Source organism: Hyaena hyaena, unplaced genomic scaffold (assembly GCF_003009895.1).
Source record: "Hyaena hyaena isolate Hyena2069 unplaced genomic scaffold, ASM300989v1 scaffold_5, whole genome shotgun sequence".
NCBI classification, from domain to species: Eukaryota; Metazoa; Chordata; class Mammalia; order Carnivora; family Hyaenidae; genus Hyaena; species Hyaena hyaena.
The window spans coordinates 8,667,423-8,687,293 of record NW_024080637.1 but is presented as its reverse complement, the minus strand read 5'-3'; the positions used below and the strand labels follow the sequence as shown (position 1 = coordinate 8,687,293).

The 19,871-nt window shown below is 33.9% G+C and overlaps 1 protein-coding gene across 2 annotated transcripts in view; it reads right to left on the bottom strand.

The window, feature by feature from the left end:
• NRDC (nardilysin convertase) overlaps window positions 1–19,871 on the bottom strand; it is a 118,394-nt gene that overhangs the window by 20,258 nt on the left and 78,265 nt on the right. For both annotated transcript variants that reach the window (XM_039238568.1, XM_039238577.1), the window contains 9 exons: window positions 18,972–19,067; window positions 17,621–17,743; window positions 15,718–15,775; window positions 13,746–13,819; window positions 12,334–12,403; window positions 7,409–7,486; window positions 5,976–6,096; window positions 5,843–5,901; window positions 5,503–5,557 (listed from right to left, as the gene is read on the bottom strand). In XM_039238568.1, the coding sequence (XP_039094499.1) occupies window positions 5,503–5,557; window positions 5,843–5,901; window positions 5,976–6,096; window positions 7,409–7,486; window positions 12,334–12,403; window positions 13,746–13,819; window positions 15,718–15,775; window positions 17,621–17,743; window positions 18,972–19,067 (734 nt within the window). The remainder of the gene's footprint in view (window positions 1–5,502; window positions 5,558–5,842; window positions 5,902–5,975; window positions 6,097–7,408; window positions 7,487–12,333; window positions 12,404–13,745; window positions 13,820–15,717; window positions 15,776–17,620; window positions 17,744–18,971; window positions 19,068–19,871) is intronic.

The following is a 19,871-nucleotide window of genomic DNA, read 5'->3' as shown; positions in this document are numbered from 1 at the left end:
AGAAAGAGAGAGGGAGGGAGAGAGGGAGAGAGAAAGAGAGAGAGAGGGGGGGGGAGAGAGGGAGAAAGAGAGGGGGGGAGAGAGAGAGAGAGAGAGAGAAAGAGAGAGAGAGAAAGAAAGAGCGAGAGAAAGAGAAAGAGAGAGAGAGAGAGAGAGAGAGAAAGAAAGAAAGAAAGAAAGAAAGAAAGAAAGAAAGAAAGAAAGAAAGAAAGAAAGAAAGAAAGAAAAATTTGATGCTCAGAATCCTAAGAAAATGTAGCCAGAGTTACTATCTTAAGGAGTTTAACCTGACAGGCCTCCAATCCCCATCACACGAGGCTCTAATCATGTCATGGCCTCTTTGTGAGAATAATTACAACATATGCTTATTTACATGTCAAGTGCCCCATATGACTGATGATGCCCATAAAGACAGGGTCTTCATCATTTTATCATTACAGCACTATCAACTAAAAACTATCTGTAAACATAAATCAGATCAACATAGAAATCAAAATGTGTCATTAAAGTCTTGATAAGAAATTATTTTAATCAGTATATTATCTCAATTTAAAACTGAAAGAATAACCACAAGTTCTCTAACCTATGAAATGGAAAACTTTTTCAGGGGAAAGCAATAAATTCAAGTATTTATTAAGCACCCAAAGGTACAGAATCTTAAGGCTAACATGTCCTTCAGATACTAAGTGGTTCCATTCCCACATTTTATGAGGAAATACACCCCAGACTAATTTGATAATTTGCCCAAAGTCACACAGTAAGTGTCAGGCAGAGTAGACACTAGAACCCAGGGCTCTTAATGTAGCAGCAAACATGCTTTTTTAACTACCACATTATCCAGTCCTTTATTAGACAGAATGGGTTGTTCTCTCATCTGATGGAAGACACAGGAAAAGTGATGGTTACTGAATTTTTGGAGAAGAAATAAGACATGCATACATCAAACTACAGTTATATGTTATTTACTATATGATCACATAAAAATAAAATAAGAAAAAAGTAAGGAAACATTGTTAGGTTTTGTTTTGTTTTGTTTTGTTTTGTTGTCCCACTTCAGAAACATTCCTGGATCATCAAGTTGACCAGTCACTAAGGTGCTATTATTATTTAAAAGAATTTCTCCTACACTCTTCTAGTTATTTTCACTAGCCACTTACTTATAAAGTAAGTAGGTGGTCAGTATGCAACAAAATTAAATGATTCAAAATATTTCCAATAAGAAAGCAATAAGGACCCTGGCTAAAAGCAGATCTCCAGTGTTAGGGCACTGGAGCAGGTATTAAGAAAATCACTTAAACCCTATCCTCTAATTTTTTTAAAGATACAATTCATATCTCATAAAACTCATATTTTTAAAGTGCACATTAAAAATGAAATATTTAAAATAACGTGTACAATTCAGTGGTGTTTAGTATACTTATAAACCTCTACAACCATCACCACTATCTAGTTTGAGAATATATTCATCACCCCAAAAGGAAAACTCCAATAACCACTAAGCAGTCACTCCCTGCTACCCACTCCCCCTAGCCACTGGCAACCATCAATTTGTGTTGTATTTCTATGAATTTACCTATCATTTCATATAAATGGAAATCATATTAATATGCAACCTGCAGTGACTGGCTTCTTTCATTTAGCATGTTTTCAAGGCTCCTCCATGTTGTAGCATGAATCAGTACTTCATTCCCTCTCACAGCTGAATAATATTCCACAGTATGCATATTCTACATTTTGTTTAACCATTCTTTTGTTGATGGGCATTTGGGTTCCACCTTGGGGTTATAATGAATACTGCTACTATAAACACTTGTGTGCAAGTATTTGTGTGGACACGTTCTCAATTCTCTTCAGTATAACTAAGAGTAGAACTGATAGTAGAGCTTATATGGTAACTCTAACTTTCTAAGAAAGCGCCAAACTCTTTTCCAAAGCAGCTGTACCATTTTACTATCCTACCAGCAATAATATGAGGGTTCTAATTTCTCTACTTCTTCTCCAACACTTGCTATTGTCTGTCCTCTTTATCTACTTCTTGCTGCCTTCCATTACTGTTACATTATTTCTGTTTTTCTGCCTATAGAAAAGAACTCCAGCAGCTTTTTCTAGTTCAAATTATTGATTTATAAGATATATTGAGTCCAAGTTCCTATGGAAAATAATTTTTTTAATTTCTTAAATAAGACTGATTTGAATAGTTTGGAAAGGGCATTCCTATTTCCCTTTATTGAGGAAGACCAGAAAAAGTCTAAAGAGAAGGCATTCCAACTTTGTTTAAAAAACAAACAAACAAACAAAACAAATTTCTAAAAGAACAGGGGCGCCTGGGTGGCTCAGTCGATTAAGTGTCTGACTTTGGCTCAGGTCATGATCTCACAGTTTGTGGGTTTGAGCCCCGCGTTGGGCTCTGTGCTGACAGCTAGCTCAAAGCCTGGAGCCTGTTTTAGATTCCATGTCTCCCTCTCCCTCTGACCCTTCCCTGCTGGCTCACTCATTCTCTCATTCTCTCATTTTCTCTCTCTCTCTCTCTCTGAAATAAATAAAACATTAAAAATTTTTTTAAATAAAAAAATTTTTAAAAATTTAAGCCAAAATAAGATCAGCTACTTGAGTTAATTTAGCAGTTCACACAGAGATATAGACCTTTCTCATTTGTTCTCACTTTGCACTGATTAGGTTTTAAATTAAGATGTCTTCGTCACATGTTTTAAAGTCAAGACAAGTACTCATGAATATTGTTAAAGGTAAAAAAAAAAAAAAAAAAAATTAGGAGCTACAAAATGGGAAGATGTCAGTACAAAGATATCCTGAAATGTTTTCCTAAGAAGAAACTGGAGGGACAGAGCAAAAGTGTCACTCACCTAACCAATGCTAAAAAGCTGATCCTCAAAAAAGGAATCTGAGTATCGTATATGTTTGTAGCCCACAATTCTTGATCCCACTCCTTCCATGCCATAGTTCTGACCCAGGTGTTGCCACCACAGCTGATAAGGACACTGAACAAAATTACTCCTGGTAAGGTAGGAGGCAGGTCTTGTGGAGTTCTATAAGTTCCACTTATAGGGAACAGTGTTTATAGGACACTCTAATGGCCAGTATATGTGTCATAGCAGCCTTTCTGATTTCATAGAGTAAGATTTTCTTTCTGGTTTGTTGTTTCTTGCTGTTGGTTGTTGTTTTTGTTTTTGTTTTGAGAGAGACAGCGTGCACACATGTGCGCAAGCGCCAAGTGGAGGAGGGGGTCAAGAAAAAAATCATAAGCTCCACACCTGGTGTGGAGCCTAACATGGGGCTCAATCTCATGATCATGAGATCATGACTTGAACCAAAATCAAGAGTTGGACACTTAACTGACTGAGCCACCCAGTTGCCCCTAAAATAAGATTTCTATTTTGATTTCAATGATTTAAGTGCACAGAGCAGGTTATACAGGAATCAACAGGGGCGCCTGGGTGGCTTAGTCGGTTAAGCATCTGACTTTCGCTTAAGTCATGATCTCGCGGTTCGTGGATTCGAGCCCCGCGTCGGGCTCTGTGCTGACTTCCAGCTCAGAGCCTGGAGCCTATTTCAGTCTGTGACTCCCTCTCTCTCTGACCCTCCCCTGCTCACGCTATCTCTCTCTCTCTCTCTCCTAGAAATAAAACATTAAAAAAAAATTTTTTTATACAGGAATCAACAACTGGAGGCTTATAGTTTTTTTGACTTTGTCCTCATATACCTAAAACTTCTTTATAGTAAATATATAGGGAATTGTCTATGGTGATAATCCAAAAAGGCAGCTTCAAGATGCTCTATGAAGCAGTTCTAAATCAGGGGCTTTTAATCCAAGGCCCAAAGGTATCTCCACAAGATATATCAACAGACAAATTCAAGTGCGTGTATGTGCACGAATTTGGGAAGAAATTACATATTTTTTTCCTTTTTTCTATATTTTTTTATTTATTTCTAGGAGAGAGAGAGACAGCGTGAGCAGGGGAGGGTCAGAGAGAGAGGGAGATACAGACTCTGAAACAGGCTCCAGGCTCTGAGCTGGCAGTCAGCACAGAGCCCGACGCGGGGCTCGAACCCACGAACCGTGAGATCATGACCTAAGTGAAAGTCGGACGCTTAACCGACTAAGCCATGCAGGTGCCCCACATATTTATTTTCACTAACCTCTAAATAAGCATTTTTATTCTATTATGAAGATAGGCAACAGACCACAGTTGTATTAGCAGCATCCATGACTGACCAACAAAAATCACAATGTAGTCGCTGCAAATATCTCACAATGCTACTTAAAACAAATAATTGTTAAACCTACTGCTAGACTTTGTTATTTAATAGGCTAATAAAGAGACACATTACTATATTTTTTACCATTTTAATTAAGTATTTTCCTTCAATAGTGGTTTGTAAACTGCTGTATTTTATTTTATGCACTTAAACACACTACTTGATGGACTGTGTAATATTTAACAATATTGTTTCAATGGGATTTCCCGACTGTGACAGTAATAGTAAAGTTATGTAAGAGAATACATTTGTATAGCAGATATGTGCTAAAATTAAAAAAAAATTTAGAGGTGAAATACCATAGTATCTGTAATTAAATCTCATATGTTTAGGGGAAAAAGGATATATATACATACATACATATGTAAGTAAAGAGAGAGAGAAAAAAAGAATATACAGAAAACTATTAACAACTGGTAAACCCAGATGAGAGATAAACCAGTGATCAATGACAAATTTTCTGAGATTAAAAAAGTTGAAGGGATGAAATATTATTCTGAGGACAGGTCCATAGGATTCAACAGATTTCCAAAAGGATCCAATACACAAAAAGGGTTTTAGAGAAATCCTGCTTTAAACTCCTTACCTTTCAGCCTTGTATAATACCTTCCTTTCAGATACCCTACCCTACAGATACATAGGAGCATTTATTTACTTTTTCACAATATCCGAGAGTTCCTTACTTATGTTTTTCTTGTTGTTTACAGTATATCCAAACTTTATCCATTTTTTAATGCTAAACTGAATTCAAATTTACCATATCCATGGAGCCTTCCCTGATTCTATTCTAATCAAGGCAAATGCTTTCCTTCCCTGAAATCCTAAAGCATACCAACTTCTAATAGTACATATGGTAATTACTATAAGTTATCCTATAGAATTTCTTCATGTCTTCATAATATTAGAATTCCCCAAATATGAAGTACCATAGCAAGCTCTTATGAATGTTTATCAAAAGGATAGACAGATGGATGAGTACACAGATAAAATGATTGTTACACAACATGATCTATGTCAATCTGCCTAATCATCTCACTGTTACAACAATACACATAACTCAGAAATACAAAAGTTACTTTTCAGATAATCTCAAGGGCATCTTGGGACTCACATGACAGAGAGTGTCAGAATTAAAACTGCAGTGACAATGCCAAAAATAGGAATAATGTCCACACCAGTTTCAACTTGGTCACAGAAAACATTCAAAAAGAATTTGACTTCCAGTACCTGTTCTTGGTAATGAAATTCATTATCCTCAATTTTCTGAATTTCTTCAAAAATTCTGTGAAAGAAGAAAATTAGAAGATATATTTACATTTCTCATTAGTATCCTTAGCAAGAAAAGAGAAAAAAACAGACTGGCCACATAAATGTAAAGCCTTAATGTTTCACGTTCCCATGTAATATTCACATGTAGAAGAATCAGGATATGGAGCCAGTGAAGGAACTTAAGCAGGAAATAACTAAAAAACTATAATGGTAGGCCTAAAGCATGTCTATTTGTCAGTCTGAATGCTAAAACATACTAGGATTGATTCCTAGCCTAATTCTAATATCTACATATTACCTTTTTTCTGGGCCTAGCTTCTGCAGCATTTTCAAATACTGGAAGACAGTATGAGCAACCTGAAAACAAAACATCTGATTATGCTTCTGCATAAAGTAATATCTATATTTTTAATTCCATTTTAATTATTTACCTCATAGAAATGTTCATAACCCTCATCAGTCAATGTAATAGAAATGCTGAACACTGAATAAGTAGAATTTTGCTCAAATCCTGTCTCACCATTTCCACCAAATAGTGCAAGAGCCCAGCACCTATTGTTAGGAAAAAATGAATCCAATCAATATCTTGGGATTGATAGCCTACAAATACTTCAAATTATCAAAATAGGTAGGCTTTATATATAAAATTTGGGAAACTCAGCCTCTGAGGCAAATATACTTTACAAAGGTAAGTTTAAAAGTACAAATTTTTAAAGTACAAGGCATCCCAAACAATTGCATTGCATGCAAGAACCACTAGAAGGAAATAATAGCCGTATTTATTTGTTTATTGGAAACACAAATATACAACACAGTGAAACAGTTTTATGAAGACATAGTAATTTCTGTTGAAGAGAACAGTACAAAATATTAAAATTATGGTTTCTGGGAGGCATTTCACTCATCCCTTTTGAACCAGTCTTACAGAAGCAAATTAAACACTTCAAACACATCTCTCCTTAGGACGTCAAGTGAGCTCTTTAAGACTATTAGCTAACCTCTACAGGTTGTCTAAGAGAGAAGCAATGAGATTGTTATCTTTTCCTGACTAGAATAATCCTGAAAACCTGAAACAAGAAAGGAGGAAGCCAGAATGAAGAATATGAAATTCTAAAGAAGTTCAGTAAGGTAGAGAGATTGAGCACATCTCAAAGCATTTTGCATTTATTATGTTAAGTCATATATGCAACTAGTATCATTATTCTTTTGTAATAACCTGGCCTTTTAGCTTTCTTTGAATGTTCTGGTCCTATCAGTACTTTAAAGTACTTATTTAAATTTCTCATCTTCCTTTCCATTCTTCAATTACTGTATAGAAAAATCAAACAAGGAAGTACTTTAATTATTGGTCGTGATTTAAAGCTAGATTTCTACAATTTGGCCAGGCAGCTTAAGCAAGTGCTTAAATGTATTAGGAAACATTCTGCTAACACAGCCACACAGAATGTTTACAGTCTCACTATTTGTTATGCTTTCTCTGCCCAATGTAGTTTTAAGTAAGTCCACCTTTTGGGTTGGGACAGTCTGGAGATCCACAGCATTTAAATAATTGACTTCTTTACTATTCAAATCTAAATTCTTGATTAGAGCTAACCTTTTATTAACTCTGGAATCTATTTATTATTTTTTTAATTTTGTGTACTACTTCCAACAAGGGCTAAAAGGTGGCTCCCAAGGGAAAAAAAAAAAAATGTAACAGGACTATTAACATAATCTAGATATTAAGTGACTATGATTAAGTATTAGATTTGATTCTAGGCTTTCTGGCAAATAAAGCAAAAAGAATGGGTTATAATAGAATGTTTATTGTCTATTATTTTTCAGAGACTTCTACACTAAAAATACTTATTAATTAAATACTTGCTTTTTTCTAAGGTAAGAAAGAATGCTGCCTTTGCCTTCATGTCCAACCAGCCAAGAGATATAGTGAAGTGGCTTCACCCTTTAAAAAAAATGTTAAGGTCAGAAATAAAAATAATTAAGGTATAAGCAACACCAGGAAATCTTATTTCAAAGATTATGATATTTAAGAATATGATTATAAACTTATTACATAAATTCCACCACACATGAAATTATTATTAATTTGATAATTGTGAGATGAAAACAGAAAATGGTAAAATTTAACTTTTTTATCTGAAATCACTGAAAAAGTATAATCATTCTAAAATTAAGACTACTACTTTTTCTCTTGGACATCAAACTTCTTTTCATGGTAAAAATCTTTCATTTTTGTTTCACCCAAAATGGAAACTACATACATTCTTTATCATTTTAGAACCCAATACAGATAATGAATCACTCAGTATCTTGAAAAGCTTCAGAACTGCATCAGGCTCTGTGGTAAAAATAAATGTGTTACTTTATGGGTTAGATAATTTAGCTTATAGTTTTAGTTTTTCCTTTAAGTAAATTCATGATCCTGAACAAAAGACTTAACCTCACTGTATTTTTCTTTTCACTTGTCCAACTACTTACTTATAGAGTGGTCATTACAATGTAACGTAACAGCTGTAAAACTGCTACATTATAAAACAACATACTTTTAAACTCTGAGTAGTTGTATATATATTATTTAAATTGTCTTATCCCACTGGCTTCTACTATAATTTCAGAAATGTATTCCTACCAAAACAAAAATATATAGAAAAATAAAGTTAGGAAATCTAAGCATTCTTAAATTTTAAAATTAGTTTACAGAATTATATTCAGTAAACAATTAAAAACCAAGATATAATATTATGATCTCAACTACATTAAGCAATCCCCAAAGCCCACATAACATTGTTTGAAATATGAACTTAAATTACATCTATCCTAAGACTGATGAAGGGGAAGTATATTAAAGAATGAACCCAGTAGATTATACAACATCTGCATCTGAACTAACGGTTTTGTATTTGGTAACTCTGTAGGGATAAAATTTGCTTTCTGTAAAAAACAAAATAGTCCCCCCAAAAAGCTAGTTCACATAATTAGAGATTTGAAATGATTCACGATGAAGGGCACGTTAAAACAAAAAGTCCATAAAAAATAAATGGATGGAAACATACAGAAATTATAACATTCTTTGGAAAACAATCATGAATGACTTTTTTCTACTCTTCAGTGATTTTCAGGTTTCTACATGAATCTACCTTAGTAATCAATCAGAAGATAAAGAAGTCTTTGACTAGAACTGATCCGAGAATTCAGCCAAGTTGCAGGGTACAAAATCAACGTACAGAAATCGGTTGCATTTTTATACACCAACAATGAAGCAACAGAAAGAAAAATCAAGAAACTGATCCCATTCACAATTGCACAAAAACCATAAAATACCTCGGAATAAACCTAACCAAGGATACAAGAGATCTGTATGATGAAAACTATAGAAAACTTATGAAGGAAATTGAAGAAGACACAAAGAAATGGAAAAACATTCCACGCTCCTGGATAGGAAGAATAAATATAGTTAAGATGTCATTACTACCCAAAGCTATCTACACATTCAATGCAATTCCAATCAAAACTGCACCAGCATACTTCTCAAAACTAGAACTATCCTAAAATTTGTATGGAACCACAAAAGACCCCGAATAGCCAAAGTCATACTGAAAAATAAAACCAAAACAGGAGGTATCAGCATCCCAGACTTTAGCCTCTACTACAAAGCTGTCATCATCAAGACAGTATGGTATTGGCACAAAAACAGACACATAGACCAATGGAACAGAATTGAGAACTCAGAAGTGGACCCAAAAGTATACAGCCAACTAATCTTTGATAAAGCAGGAAAGAATATCCAATGGAAAAAAGACAGCCTCTTTAAAGACGGTGTTGGAAGAACTGGACAGCAACATGGAGAAGAATGAAACTAGATCATTTTCTCATACCATGCACAAAAATAAACTCAAAATGGATAAAGGACCTGAACGTGAGACAGGAAATGATCAACACCCTAGAGGAGAAAACAGGAAACAACCTCCTTGACCTCCACCGCAGCAACTTCTTACTTGACACATCCCCAAAAGCAAGGGAATCAAGAGCAAAAATAAACGATTGGGACCTCAACAAGATGAAAAGCTTCTGCTCGGCAAAGGAAACAACCCGCAAAACTAACAGGGAACCAATGGAATGGGAAAAGATAGTTGCAAATGACATATCAGATAAAGGGTTAATATCCAAAATCTATAAGGAACTCACCAAACTCCACACCCGAGAAACAAACCAGTGAAGAAATGGGCAGAAGATATGAACAGACACTTCTCCAAAGAGGACATCCAGATGGTCAACAGACACATGAAACGATACTCAGCATCCCTCTTCATCAGGGAAATACAAACCAAAACCACACTGAGATACCACCTCACTCCAGTCAGAGTGGCTAAAATGAGCAAATCAGAGGACTCTAGATGCTGGCGAGGATGTGGAGAAACGGGCACCCTCGTACACTGTTGGTGGGGATGTAAACTGGTGCAGCCCCTCTGGAAAACAGTGTGGAGGTTCCTCAAAAAGTTAACAATAGAACTCCCCTATGACCCAGCAATAGCACTGCTAGGAATTTACCCAAAGGATACAGAAACGCTGATGCATAGGAGCACATGTACCCCAATGTTCATAGCAGCACTCTCAACAATAGCTAAAACATGGAAAGAGCCTAAGTGTCCATCAACAGACGAATGGATCAAGAAGATGTGGTTTATCTATACAATGGAATACTACATGGCAATGAGAAACAATGAAATCTGGCCATGTGTAGCAACATGGATGGACCTTGAGGGTGTTATGCTGAGCGAAATAAGTCAGGCAGAGAAGGACAAATATCATATGTTTGCACGTATAGGAGGATTAGGAGGAACTTGACGGAGGAACGAGAGGGAGAAGAAGGGGGGAAATGGTGGGGGAAAAGGAGAGAGGCAAACCATGAGAGACTCTTGAATGCTGACAAAAACTGAGGACTGATGGATGTGGGGGGGGGGGGGGATGGGCATGGAGGAGGGCACTTGTGGGGATGAGCACTGGGTGTTATGTGGAAACTAATTTGACAATAAACTATTTGTAAAAAAATAAAATAAAATAAAATAAAATTGGCTAATAAATGTAGAGAATAAAAAAAAGAAGATGATGATAACGGCTTTGTTAATTAGAAAACTAAGCATTGTCCCAAAAAAGGAAAAATAGTATATACAGTATAATTTCATTTTCATAAAAAAAGGCATGTTTCATATTCACTGCTTTATGTCTAAAGGATATATAAGAAACTAAAAATGTTGGGCCTATCTTTTAGGAAACAAAGAAATGGGGAAGCACAGCTTTACTTTTTACTAAATATTCTTTTGTCCTATTTTAAAATTTTACAAGCATTTATTATTTTTACAGTAAAAACTTAAATAGAATAAACTTTTAAATATGCATATAATAGGGACATGTAGGTGGCTCAGCCAGTTAGGTGTCCAACTCTTGATTTTGGCTCAGGTCATGTTCTCATGTCCCATGGGATCTCACGTCAGAATGCCCCACTTGGGATTCCCTCCCTCCCTCTCTCTCTGCTCCTCCCTTGCTCAGGTGTGTGCGTTCTCTCTCTCTCTCTCACTCTCTCTCTCAAAATTAAATAAACAAATAAATGTGCACATAAGAATTTTAACACTTTTGGGGACACTCTACCATAACTACACAATCGATGTACACTCTTTTTCCTATACTATCCTTGCACCAAAAGCAAGTAGACAATACACATCTCTGCTTTTTCACTATAGGCATACCATTCTTGATGGGATGTTTGAATATTCTATCATATATGTGGGGGAAAAAAACATTTTGCTGAACTGAAGCAACATTATTACCTTTGCTTGTGTGTTTATTCTTATGGTTTGGTTTTGTTGGCCAATGGCCATTTCATTAGCATTTGTTTTTAATCAGAAAAGTATTTGTAGGCATTGATCTTTATCTTTAAAGAACTTCTTAGCCCATGCTATATTGCTCAGTTAAAATGTTTTCCTAATCTGAATAAATCTTTCCTAACTCATTACCACCTCAAAGGTGTAAGTCGTTGAGATTTCAATTATCGTCATATTCTAGGCTCAAAATTATTTACCTTTACTTTTTAAAAATTTTTTTTAAACATTTATTCATTATTGAGAAACAGAGAGAGAGCATGAGCATGGGAGGCACAGAGAGAAGGGGAGGCACAGAATCCAAAGCAGGCTCCAGGCTCTGAGCTGTCAGCACAGGGGCACCTGGGTGGCTCAGTCAGTTAAGCATACGACTTCAACTAAGGTCATGATCACACCGCTCTGGGTTAACTTTACTTTTAAAACAAGATCAAACGAGGGTCGCCTGGGTAGCTCAGTCATTTAAGTGTCTGTCTGATCTGAAGGCTGCTTCAGATTCTGTGTCTCCCCCATGCTCGCTCGCTTTCTCTCTCTCTCTCAAAAATAAAATTTAAAAAAATATTTTAAAATTTAAAAATAATTAAAAATTAAAAAAAAATTAAAAATCAGACTAAATGATCACGACTGACAAATAAATTATAAGCTAATATATTTTTGTACTCAAAGTACTAAAGAAAATAATTACAAAAATTAGCATCCACACAAAGATAATTTCAAAGACTCAGAAAAGATAACTAGCTATAAGAAAACCCTAGTTTTTATATCCAAGAAGACATTAAAATATATAGCATGGCTTGAAAACTCTAGAAGTAGTGAGGTCCCAGTTTTATAACATTACAGAACCCTCAAACTTAAACCATTTATTATTCTTTAAAAATATGACTCTCATTCAGTGTATTTGCCCTTGAACTCTTACCTGTAATGTTGCTGTTGAGGGGGAAGTGCCCATGTGATGGTCAGAGCATGAATTTTCCTGATTGGAACAACTAAACAAAAATATTTTTCAGAAAAACAGATATAAGTGTCTCTCCATAATTTTTATTATGCTACACGATTTTTTATGGCAATATATTTCATCCTCCAATAAACAGGGGAAGGTTAAATACAATGCAATTATTATTTCAAGTTGCCAATTTTCCAATTTGATTAATGCAATTTAATAAATTTCTTTTCAATTTGGTTTCACAGGCGGAAAAAACATGGATGAAAAAACTATGAAATATGAAACGCTCCTAAGGATGGATCCCTTCTTGCAAGAAAGGATATAGGACTAGGAATCAGGAGACCATGGTCAAAATCTATTCCTACATCTATCTTGCTATATGTGTTTATATGACCTTGAGAAAAATCATTTGCATTTAAATCTTTCTGTATCTGTCTTCTTATAGTATGGTAAAGGAGTTAGGCTAAAATGCTCTAAGATTCTTCCCAGCGCTATTACTCTATGATTCTATGAAGAAAAAATATAAAGCCAGAAAGAATACAACTGAAAATAAGTTGTCTCTGGGAAGAGTCAGCTTAGATAGAATAGAGCAGAAAGCAGATAAAGCATGTGACAAAACAGTCATTGATTAAAGAAAGGGAAGAGGAGAAAGACTGTCAATGGGGTGAAGGAGGAAGTGGAGGGAATACCTAAGCAATTAGGAAAAAAAGAAAAAAATCTGCCATGTTAAAAAGAACAAAGTTGAATTAAGAATATTTCTGCAATATTCACTATGACCAAATTGTTAAGTAAATTATAGCATAGCTCATTGGGAAATTATCACAAATATTAAATGAAAAAAGAAGTGTACATATTTTAACATACTCAAGATGATAAAACATTATCATCTTGAGTATGTTAAAATATGCCTCTAGAAACTGTCAAAAGGAAAGTTGCCAAAATGAAGTGATTTCCCCCCTTATTTCTTTACACTTCATTTTTATATTTTTTCATTTAACAAAAATTGTTTTTATAATTATATAAAAAGAAATAATTTCCAAAGTGTTATCCATCCTCTATTTTTCTCTTTTTAAGTTTAACAAAGAATAGAACAAAGATAAAATGAAATAGGAAAGAAACAAAAACCAAAGAACAAAAAGGAACAAGGAGAAAACAGGGACAAAGCATGAAGCAGACTTAAGTAGCAGCAGGGTTGCAGACTAATCACCTGCCAGTTACTGGCCTGCTATCTGTCACTAATTGGATCTCTGTCTTTCTACTTCCTTTCCAACCCAGCTGTACTTTCTGTTGTGTTATCATTTTCAAAGAAAATTGGCAGCCTCAATTATGTTTTAGAGAATGCGCTAAAGTTATTTCAAACAGTTTTAAACCTTTGGTTCACGAACCTCTATAAAGTTTGTTAAATGCTGGTGTGTCAAATGGATCCGTTAAATGGCCAAAGTTTGGTTTGGGTAACCCACTGAAAATAAAACACATATATTAAAATTTAATTGGCAAAAGCCTTTATAAGCAGTATCTTTAGGGATGCCTAACTGATAGGTATTTATAATCTATTCTACATATTCCTGACAGAAAAGCATTCTAGGCATAAGCAAATAGATGGCAACAAAGCCACAAAATCCTGAACTGTCAACCTCAGTCCTAGTAACTCAAATACCTTTGAAACTCATGGGAGACAGAAAACAAATGAAGGGTCTCCCCTCCCAATATTTACTGCCTCTATCAGCCCCATTCAACTTCAGTTCTCCTCATATATAAAGCTACTTCATAAAGAAAACATATTAGAGATATTTTTTGAAGTCAACAAATATATATGAAATAATTATTAGGTATGAAGCACTGTATTAGGCACTATGGTATTTAAAGGCCTTTCCTTCTAGAGGCTTCTTATGTGGATGAAGATATTAACTTTTTTCTAAAACATGGTCAATATGAATTATTTTTAAATAACCTGGAAGAGTTTTTTAGAACTAAAGTTATTAGTGAATACTATTTAAGAGAATTTCTAAAAATGCTTATTAGGAATTGACAGGCTCTAACGAATCTCTCCAGTCAACAAACCTCTGATTTTATTTGTAAAGTTTCACAGTAAAACACATTTCAATCTGCCATTTAACATTTTCATAGCTCATACTCATTTCTTATCAAAACAACCAAAAACAAAACAACCACACAACTTTGGCATGGCTTTCATTATCTTTCCATACATAGAAAGTACTGCTAATTATCAATGAAAATTTACATAAAGCCAAGTTAATAATAATCAAGCAGTTGTTATTACAAATTATTCTAACATTTTCATAGCTAATTTTTCTTTCATAAACTTAAAAGTATGGCCTCGAATGAGGAACTGGAAAAAAATTCTAGCTTACTCACCTGATGCAAGAAAAAAATTGTTCATCTATTTTATTAAAATGCAAAATACTAGGAGTAGAAAAAAAGGACTTAATTGCTTAAGATTTAAGTTTTTATAATCATTATAACAAAAATGTAGCAATAAAATGTATTTTAAATATCTGTATTATTTTGATGAATTTGAGGTAGACAACAAGCAGTAGCTTTTTGAACTGGAATTCTATATACAATTTCTAATAAAAGATAATTTGGTTCAAATGTATGAAATACTTTTTTAGCTAGTATGGAAAGTCAATCATCACCTACAAGATTATTTCTCTTTTGGAGGAAAGCATTCCAAGTTCAAAACAACGGATTTAAAAAACAAACTTTCAGGGCACCTGGGTGGCTTAGTCAGTTAAGTGTCTGACTTCAACTCAGGTCATATCTCACAGCTTATGAGTTTGAGCTCCAAGTCAGGCTCTGTATTGATAGCTCAGAGCCTGGAGCCTTGTTTGGATTCTGTGTCTCCCTCTCTCTCTGCTCCTGCCCTGCTCGTGCTCTCTATCTCAAAAATAAACATTAAAAAAAAATTTTTTTTCACAACACAATTTGTTCTGAGGAAGGGTATACAAGTGTGTATATACTCTGCTTCTCCATATAACACTTCCTTTCACAACATAGTGTCAAACACTCTACATAGTAACAAAGAAACTCTGAATAAATGTAAAAGGGGAAAGAGCCATAAATTTTTCAGAATTACTGCTTACTGTAAGTTTGCAAGCTTACATATTTTGAACTATAGACATTATGGAAACTTGGGCTCTCATCTTAGTTTTCCCAATCAAAAGCTGTGTGATCTTCCTAAACCACTTTAGGTCTTAATTTAATCACCTGTGTAAAAAAAGTAACACCCCTTCCCCAGCCAAAAAAATTAAAAAATTAAAAAACCACCTCTGGGATTCATACAAAAGATGCTTCTTTAATTCTAAAGCATATGGTTTATGAAAATGAATGTCTTACTTGTTTGGTATCTGAGAGAAGATTTCAGTCACCCACTTTTCCAAAGTATCCAGTGTTTCTTTGGGGAGGGCAGGTAGGAGATAGGGAAATGCAATGTTGTTATTGAAGGTAGAAATACAATTAGATTTCTCACAGATCTTAGGTATAAAACAAAAGGATACTTTAATTTGGGCATTACTTGCCACTCCTTAACCAATATGAGTAGCAACAACAACAACCAAAACAACAGTTAAGAAAAACCTAAGACACATATAATTTTATTAGACGCCTATATTTCTAGTTGGTAAAGTCAGAAAACATACACAAGTTTAAAAAAAAAAAAAGGAAAGTTTTTGTTTATCACTAGGCTAGTGTGGAGAGTCAAGAGTAAAAATATCTCCACCCTCCTACTCCATTCTAAAACCTAATTCTTGTAGGAACATTTCTCCCAATTAATCCACACTGTACTGATCTTTCTTTCTCAACATTTCATTAGTACTTTCAACATTCCCCTTATTTTACATTAATTTATACTTGCTGAGGTTTTAATCCATAAGTCTTCCTCTTAGGTTTCATATAATATGATTTCTATCTTCTTTTGATTCTTACATCTATACAAAATTCTTATGAAATTTCTAGTAAAGCAGAAATCAGGGAAAATAGACACCTTTTGCCTTTATCCCACTGACTCATTACTATTACCAAATAGTATTTGTACTTCCACCAGACACAAGTTTCACTAATTTTCAAGAGATGCCTCATTACGTAAAACACAAGATACAGATTAGACTAATCAAGTCCTGAATTTATTCTATACTATCTATACATATAACTCTTAAATGGATAATAAATGCTAATGCTTAAAAAAACAATTAAATTTAAATTGTATCAAATATCTAGGGCTTATTTTAGAAATCTGCAACAAGCATTAATATATTTGTTACTACAGAGAAAAAGAACGCAAAGGAAACAATATATAGTTGAAGAAAAATGCATATTCATGACACATTTGGAAATAGTAATTAAAACTGTAAATTATATACTGAATATAGAACTGCCTATTTTAACAAATGTTGTAAAAGGAATCTAGACACACATCTGTAATCTGAACAAAAGAATCTACCATTCTATAGCCATAGCTTTACATTCAAATCAACTTTAATGGACTAATTTTGATATTAAATGAAAAAACATTTTATATTTAAGTGTCAAATCAGTTCCAATTTCAATTTTAACAATGAGAAAACAAAATTTCATTTAAAGAAGAGTCATATCAGGGTGAGAAGATTACTTTTTCAAAATTAAATGTGCAAACTATAACATATGTCAAAAAGGAAGTCTGGCAACTTCCTGAAGTATAAAGAAAACAAAAGAAAACTACCATGATTTCTGATTACTGATAAAAAGTTAACACAAGTTGCTGAAGATAATGATAAAAGGAAAAGAGTAGAACTACTGATCAGTATTTTACATTTAAGGTACTTTTGCTATTTATCACCATGACGGATTTCAATTAATCATGCCATTTTTCTGGACCCTATATCCTGTCAGACACTTTGCCCTGTCAGAGTTTATGATTAATACATATTAAACGCAAAACCAAGGATAACAGAGGCGGCAACTAAATGTTACTTAAAAGACCAATTTATGACCTATTAGAACATCAGTAAACTCACAAACCAGCCTAGAGATAAGAACTATGTCTATAAAAGAAACAAACATTTGCCTGAGAATCAGATGATTTTGTGCTCATGAAGCTGTGCCACTTGTTACGGGACTTTTCCAAATCCTGACTTCTTTTGGGTCATATTAAGGTCAAACACTAAAATAATTAATAATGCCCTGTAACACTGATCAAGGCAAACAAATCCTAAGAAAGCATTACTTAACATAATTCTAAGGGCCATAATAGATAATACACTACCTTTGGATTGAACTACTAAAGTCATATAATGGGCAGAATAGTAACGCATCCAGAATTCTCTCAATCTAGCATGTGTATCAATATTATTCCTTTTTGGCTCATGTTTCAATGTCTCAGCATTTCCTGTAAAAAAAAAAAAAAAAGAATTATCACAGAAATAATGTTTACTTTGAACTACACTAAAATTAAAAATTTTTAAATATGTTTACTTTGTCAAAAGCCTCTACACCAAAAAATGCATGCTCTGCTACTGATACATAACTAAGGAGTCTAAGTGACTCAAGAATATAGAACCAATGTATAACAATAATACCAACACAGGACAAAAATTCCCGAGAAACAATTCTGAAGTATATTTTAACACATAAGGAATTAATCTCCAATTGACAATACCTTAAAAACAGTAATTGCCTTCAGCTTCTTTTCTTAATCATTAGTCTAGTGTTCAATTCAGGTTTTATCATATTATTTTAATAATATTCTACATAATCCTTAAAAATAAACCAAATAAAGCAAGGTTGTCATATAAATTGCATATAACTGTACAAGATGTACAGGGAAGCAGAACATCTTTTGAACAAAGTACTATTTAGATCAACTCATCTCAGATTCTACTCATGGTCAAAAGGGTTAATATAAGGCTATGAATGAACTCTAACACTAAGAAAAAGCCATTATAAAAACATACCATTTAAACAGCTTACCAGTTAAACAAAATTTGGTCACAGCTCAAAAACTATTAGAGAAATCACTGCTTAATCTCTGTTAATAAATGGAAATGCCAGATTGGGCTAGAGCACAGACTTTATAATCATATAAAAATAGAGGTCCAAATCTCATATCCAACACTGTGTGATTTAAGGAAATTAAATAACTTCCTTGAGCCTGTTTCTTTATCTTTATAATAATGGGACCCAGTTCATAACATTGTTACAATGATCAAATGAAGTAACTAACGCATTTAGTGTTAGCAGAGTATCTGGCACTCAGAAAGCATTCACAAAACATTAGGTGCTATTCTTGATATACCTAATGTCAGAGAACCAAATACATGCACGCTCAACTACATTCTATTTCAAAAGCTGCCTAACTATCCTAAAAGATAAAAGGTGCTTAGCCACTTTGCTTTCACAATCTTCCATTCTTTATCAACTTTTCATATTCTCCACTTTCTCCAATTAGAAAATAGGAAATAATCTAATCCTGAAACCAAGATTGCACTGTATGTTAACTAAAATTTAAATTAAAAAAAAATAACACTTCTGAAAGCAGGAGGGGGAGAAAGGGAGAGGAGGGAGGAGGAGGGGGGAGGAGGAGGAGAAGAAGAAATAAGATACATAAAGCACCTTACCCCAAAAAAATTTCCCCATAGGATGTCCAGGTCTAGCAAGGCTTCCAAACAACATTTCCTTTCTGTTTGCATCAGAAGGTCTTGCAAGTTGATATTCTGTCAGTTTTAAACAAACACTTTTAATAAAATAAATTTAGTACTTGCTTTATTATTAGAAATTCAAGAAATGAATTGCACAGGGCTGAAAGTAAGGAAGTAAAAAAAATTAATTTTATGACTTTTGTGTTATAAGACTGAAGTGGAAAACTCAATGACCCAGACCAGACTCTATAATTTAACATATTCTGTATCTTTAGGGAGTCAATGCACCTTCCTAGAGGTTCTCCTTTATTTTCAAATGAAACAAGATAGTTAATAATCTGAAGGTTTCAATTCTAGAAATGCTACGTCCAAGGATTTACTGATAAAGTGTTTTAATAAGATGTTAAAGCAAATTTCTTATTACCTGGGAACTCTGTCATAAGTACTATTTAAATTTCCTCCAAAACCAGCTATGTCACTAATAAAATATTAATTGTTCAGAACAATCACTTTGAAGTCAGAACCCAATTCTGCCATTTACTACACTGCACAGCCTTGAGGATGTTACCTAACTTCCCTGATTCTATTTCTGCAACTATAAAATGGAGTTACTGGTACTTAGTTCATAGGATTTTTATAAGGATTAAATAAGACAAGAGATATTCCCTCAAAAATTACTTACTGAACATCTTCTATGAGGCAGGTACTACTGAACCAATTGCTAGAGCCAGAAGTGTGAAAAAAATGGACCCAGTCCTTGCCCGTAAAGAGTTTACAATCTAATAGAGGAGATAAACCATAAGTAAAACAACAGATTCTAAACATAATGTCAGTGGTTGGTGCTATAAGAAAAATAAATCTGTGTAAGAGAATGGAAAG